Source organism: Lepidochelys kempii, chromosome 4 (genome assembly GCF_965140265.1).
Source record: "Lepidochelys kempii isolate rLepKem1 chromosome 4, rLepKem1.hap2, whole genome shotgun sequence".
Taxonomy (NCBI): domain Eukaryota; kingdom Metazoa; phylum Chordata; order Testudines; family Cheloniidae; genus Lepidochelys; species Lepidochelys kempii.
Genome location: NC_133259.1, coordinates 32,287,664 through 32,293,807, shown reverse-complemented (window position 1 = coordinate 32,293,807; position 6,144 = coordinate 32,287,664). Strand labels below are relative to the sequence as shown.

Here is a 6,144-nt window from a genome sequence, read left to right as displayed (position 1 = left end):
AATTAGCTGCCAGCACTCAAGAAAAATCTTGGAGCCACTGTGGATAGTTCTCTAAAAACACTCACTCAATGTGCAGCAGCAGTCAAAAAAAGCTAACAATGTTAGGAACCTTTACAAAAGAGTTAAACAGAAAATATGCCACTATATAAATCTATTGTACGCCCACATCTTGAATTCTGTGTGCAGTTCTGGACACCTTACCTATAGCTGACCTATCCATCCTCATTCTTAAAGGAAACCTGCACAACACTTTCTAAAGACGAGCCTGGGAGCTTAAAATCATTACTCCGCTAGCCACTACAAATTGTGGATTGAACAGAGAAACTGGATTTATAGCTTATTGCAACAATCTGTAACGGACTAACTCCTTTGTCCTTTGATTACAGAAATGTTAACGGGCTACTCTATCTTGAATAGTCCCTTAATAATATGTGCTACTTATGCTAAACAAACTGTTCGACTTTCCATTTTGCTGTGATGCTGGGAGTACCTTTCCCAGACTTGAAGAGCTCTGTGTAGCTCGAAAGCTTGTCTCCCTCCCCAACAGAAGTTGGTTCAAATAGAAGATATTATCTCACCCACCTTGTCCATCTCAAAAAAGATATAGTAGAATTGGAAAAAGCACAGAGAAGGGCAACAAAAATGATTAGGGATATGGAACAGCTCCCATCCGAGGAGAGATTAAAAAGACTTGGACTGCTCAGCTTGGAAAAGAGATGGCTGATGGGGTATGTGATAAAGGTCTATAAATCATGAATCGTGTAGCAAAAGTAAGTGTTATTTACCCCTTCACATAGCACATGAAGCAGGGGTCACCCAATGAAATTAATAGGCAGCAAGTTTAAAACATAAGGAAGTACTTCTTCACACAATGCACAGTCAACCTGCGGAACTCTTCGCCAGAAGGTGTTGTGAAGGCAAAAAGTATAACAGGATTTAAAAAAAAATTAGGCAAATTCATGGAAGCGTAGCCCATCAAAGGCTATTAGCCAAGATGGTCAGCGACAAAACGCCATGCTCTGGGTGTCCCTAAACCTCCGACTACTAAAAGCTGGGACAGGAGGACAGGGGATGGATCACTCAAATTGCCCTGTTCTGTTCACTCCCTCTGGCACAAACCATGGTCAGAAGACAGGATACTGGGCTAGATGGACCATTGGACCAAACTACCACAACAGCCACCTGACAGCTTCCATTACTATGCATCTTGTCTGAATTCAAACAGATTAAGAAGTCATCTTAATACTAGTGCCTTGAACCATCCAGTTTATACTATCTTTCAGCAATCTCAGTGTTTCTGGAGTCAGCTACTTTCAATGGCTAGGAGGCTGGATGTCTTCTATTTTTGTTTCTAAGGCACACTTTTTTTTTTTTTTTTTTTTAAACAAAGATCCTTGCTTCGTATGCAGATTTAATATGGCCAAAAACCTTTGTTAATTTTTTAAGTTATTCATCATAAAAGCATATCCCCCACCTTAGAATGCTACTGATGAGAGGGTCTTCATGCTTCTTCAGGGTGGTTGCACACACTTCTTGGTGGAAGCACATATCTTATGGCTTGCACCTACTGGTAATTCCTTTATGGTGGTTGGAAAAGAGACATCGGATATTAAACTAGCATCACATAAAAAGAGCCAAAAACTACCAGCTTTTCTATACTGTAAATTGCTTTTACTAAATAAATCAAATAGTTCTCATATGTATTTTTCATAACAACTTTTATATACAAAAAACATAGAAGAATAAAGCTTTAAGTAGCAGTTTTACAGACTATGTCACCATAATCATTGTTTTGAATGTTCCTGGATATTCAATGTCAAGTTTACAAATCTGTATATTCTGGAGAACTGTTAAGATTATGCTAACATCCCCTTCTGACACCTTTTCACCTGTCTTATTCTTCAGTAGCTTTTACCCTTAATTCAAAATGCGGAGTGTAAATAGAACAAAATATATGTAGTTACGTGCATCCTGTTGTCCTGATTTAGGGACACTAGCCTGTATTTCTGCAGACATTTAGGTTTAGTCTACACTAGAAGTGCTACAGCAATGCAGCTGCACCTATGCAGTTGGTGAAGATGTTCTGTGCTGATGGGAGAGAGCTCTCCCGTCAGCACAATAAAACCACCTCCTCGAGAGGTGTAGCTATGTCAGTGGGAGCATTACACAACGCTGTCCCCACCAGCGCTTAGGTTGCTGTAACGTACTTCAGTCAGGGGGGTGGCTTGTTCATGCCCCTGCGTGACAAAAGTTGTACCCACATAAGTGGTAGTATGTACAAGCCCTTAGTAATTGACTATAAAGATGAACAACAAAGATTTACTTGTGTGCTATCCTTGGTATACTTGAGTATATTTAATTAGGGAAAGGATACACAAATTTAAATTTGTGCATCTCCAAAACTGATGTGGTGCAAACACTCAAGATAACACGCTTTCAGGATTTAATTCATCATAATACAGTTGCAATAACTAGTTATTACATGTTTCTACAGAATACTGTATAGTAGGTACAGATACAATTTGAGTCCATCTTTCCAGGGTGTAGGGTTGTTAATATTCAACTTCTTGAATGCTTTTTAAAAAATGTTTTTCTGGACTGTTTTAAAAGAAAATGTGCTAGCATTATTACCATTTAATTATTTAGCGCTTCTTAGTTCAACTACCTGAACACATAAATTTAATTAAATCAAACAAGTGACAAAAGTTCAGATCGGGTCATATGACTGACCAAGTCTAAATCAGCAATTGCAGCAGATGGCCAAACACAGTTCCTCCCCCTTCACCTGACCACCAATACCAGATTTTAACTTCGGAGCTTAATCTGTGTTCACAAACCCAGCCAGTTAGTTAGATTTATTAGCAGAAAGAAGGCAGTAGGAAGGTGATTACACTTTGAAATAAGCTTCTTTGAGATTTATCAACTTTTCAAATAAAATATTACTTTCCCTTCATCTCTTCTATTAAAACATTTTTATATCCCTTATTTTTCATCACAGTATTTTTATATCCCTTATTTTTCATCCTGTCACAGGATCCCATTCAACGATTAATCATGCTTATTTTGAGTACCACAAATCCGAGTTGCAGAAACCTGGGCCAGGATTGCTGCAGATTACAAAATGTTAGAACGTTATGCTTTTTCACAACCCAGATATGTGAAAGGACCCAACGCTAACCCTTATTGATACACCTATTGCTCATTTCAAAACGATGAAATATTCTCTCCCCCCCTTCTAGAAATCTGTGAAATAAAGTGGTAAACATTCTCTTGAAAAGTGAATTTTAGATTCAGTATGAGAGTTCAGTTTCTAAATGATTATCAGTTGCATAAATATAAAAACACATGATCAAGCAAAATATTTTTAATTAGTAAGCTGATCATAAATAAATCCATGTAAAAGAATTAACAGGATTACAAAGTTGGGTTTTTCCTATGTGATTCAGATTTCTTAATATGTATTATCAGTCAACCTCATTTTAACTGGGCAAAATGATCTATTATTGAATATGCAACACTGCTGCACACTGAGCAATTCATTGTGTAGTTACATTTTTACATTTTCTTTACAAATGTAACACTTATGTACATTATATATTTTATTTCTACAATTCATGTACTGTATTGAAACTCTATAGTCTTCACAGGGAAAATGTTGAAGTCTTTTAGTGACTATGAATCATTCCTTTTAAAAAGTAATATAAACAAACACCATATAGCACTGCCCTTGGCACCTCTGCAAGAGTCTGACTCCAGAAAGGTTATCACAATAAATGTAAGAAAAAAGGTTTTATCTCATTTTACATATCATTAAGAAATATCATCCCACATAGCTACATACATTCAACAGCTTGCAATAAACAGAGCACCATACTGCTGCACTACTGGAAACGTGTCTAAACCAGTTAAAAATGTACTAGTGAAAGAGCATCATTACTCCTATCATTTTCAGGCTGAAGCAAATCCGTAAAATTCCACTGGAAGTGTGTATTTTTCCTTTAGCTGCAAAGCTGATACGGTGCTTTGCACTGTATATTGTGAAGAGCAAATGCCTGTTGCTATGTGCTTCTCTCACAGCTAACGTTTATATCCAAAGTTGGGAATTTTCTTCTTTCTTCCACTTTCACTTACAAATCTGCTGTTGAATATGAAGTAAGAATTCATAATAAGAGAATGCTGCCTCTGTCCGGTCTTCAACTAAGTGCTGGAAAAAATCGCTTTTGGCAGGAGACTCATCTCTGCAACAGAAGAAAATATATTAGTCAAGGCACTAAGCAAAACAATTGTAAAGACAAGTATAAGCAGGAAGTCCATACACTGCATACTGCTCTTGGAGATCTAGGATTCAGCAAAAAAATGCCATTAAGTAGAGCTAATAGGGAATTTTCCATTGAATGATTTTCTGATGAAAAATGCCCTTTTCGCATTTTGTAAGGAAATTTCAGTTTTGCCAAAGGGACAGTTCCTGGCTGCCCTGCTGGAAGGCTGCCAAGGCTGAGCACCCTGACTCTCCACCTTCCTTCCACCTCAGGAGGCAGAGAATCAGATCACTCAGCCTTCTCACCACCCTGGGCAAGACAGACTGACCACCCCCACTCTCTTCCTCTAGAGAAAGAGGAGGGATGCGGGAAGAGGACGCTGAGTGGCCAGGCTCTCCCCCTCTCTGGCTGCCAGAGTTTGGGGGTAATTGAGGGTATGTCTACACAGCAACTAGACACCCACAGCTGGTTCATGTCAGCTGACTCAGGTGTAGCCCAGGCTCTAGGACCCTGCGAGGTGGAAGGGTCTCAGAGCTCCCAACCCGGAAGTCTACACAGCAATGAAATAGCCCCACAGCCCGAGCCCTGAGAGCCTGGGTTGGCCGGCACGGGCCAACTGCAGGTTTTTCTTTGCTCTGTAGACATACTCTGAGTAGTTCAGCTCTCTGTCTCTTGAGCAGTCAGGCTGGAAGGTTCATGTCAGCTGACTCAGGTGTAGCCCAGGCTCTAGGACCCTGCGAGGTGGAAGGGTCTCAGAGCTCCCAACCCGGAAGTCTACACAGCAATGAAATAGCCCCACAGCCCGAGCCCTGAGAGCCTGGGTTGGCCGGCACGGGCCAACTGCAGGTTTTTCTTTGCTCTGTAGACATACTCTGAGTAGTTCAGCTCTCTGTCTCTTGAGCAGTCAGGCTGGAAGGCCCTGGTCAATTTCATTTTTTGCCTGTGCTCAAATTTTCCGGGTTGCTGACCAAAATTTTTTTTATCTTGAAAGTGTTATGTTTTGACTTTGTAAAGTCCTGGACAAAAACATTTAAAAAACATGAATTTTTTCCACAGTAAGTGATTTTCATTTTCTGGACAACTCTGCTAATAATATCAGTTTTCCACAGTAACAAACCAACCTTCTTTCCTGTTATAAAAACAGGAGCTCTAGAATCCGAGAGGAAAAAAAACATTAAAAATCTTTAGCCTTAAAAAACAAAACAGACTCAATAAGAAACAGTTAGGAAAAAAGGATTTTTGTGGCAGCAGGTGCCATGATTCTGTTGACAGCAATGGACTTTGATCTGGTTAACTTTTAAACTTTTTATAAAATTTTCAAGATTATAGCGTCTGCTGACATATAATCAATTTTTTTTCCTACAGGTGGAACAGAGAAAGGAGAGTGAAAGAGGCAATAAAGCCCCAATCCAGAAAACACTTTCAAATGGGTTTAACGTTAAGCATATCAACAGCATCCTTGAAGCTACTGCAAGCTAAAAGCTATGCAAAATTTTTTGCGGAATCAGGGCCTTAGACTGCAAATTCATTGGGGCGCAGGGTGTCTCCATCATTTGTACAGCACCTACTGTAATTATGCCCCAGTCCTTATGAAGGCCTTAGGATGCTACTGTAATGCAAAGAGCAGCAGCTAGGCTAAGAATTAAATATGGAATTTCAGCCCTAACTTTGAATTTCTTGTCTTTTATTAATTTGGGTGACAAAGATAATCTCTAGAGAAATCAACTGAAATTACTGATAATCATTTCTTTAAACAGTTTTTGATGTATTCAATTTTTAAAGGTGTAAAATGTTTACCCAAGATACAGATATTTCATTCTCAGTTAACCAACAACATCTGAAAAGTAAGAAGTCAAAGGAAATGCTGTTACACCCTTTCCTACAG

General features: G+C 39.0%; 1 protein-coding gene across 5 annotated transcripts in view; it reads right to left on the bottom strand.

Annotated features, from left to right (window-relative positions):
* Positions 1-2,803: 2,803 nt before the first annotated feature.
* The window catches only part of SEC24B (SEC24 homolog B, COPII coat complex component), an 84,193-nt gene continuing 80,852 nt past the window's right edge, over positions 2,804-6,144 (bottom strand). For all 5 annotated transcript variants that reach the window (XM_073340874.1, XM_073340877.1, XM_073340875.1 and 2 more), the window contains one exon: positions 2,804-4,238. In XM_073340874.1, coding sequence (XP_073196975.1) covers positions 4,124-4,238 — 115 coding nt within the window. In that variant the 3' untranslated portion in view covers positions 2,804-4,123. The remainder of the gene's footprint in view (positions 4,239-6,144) is intronic.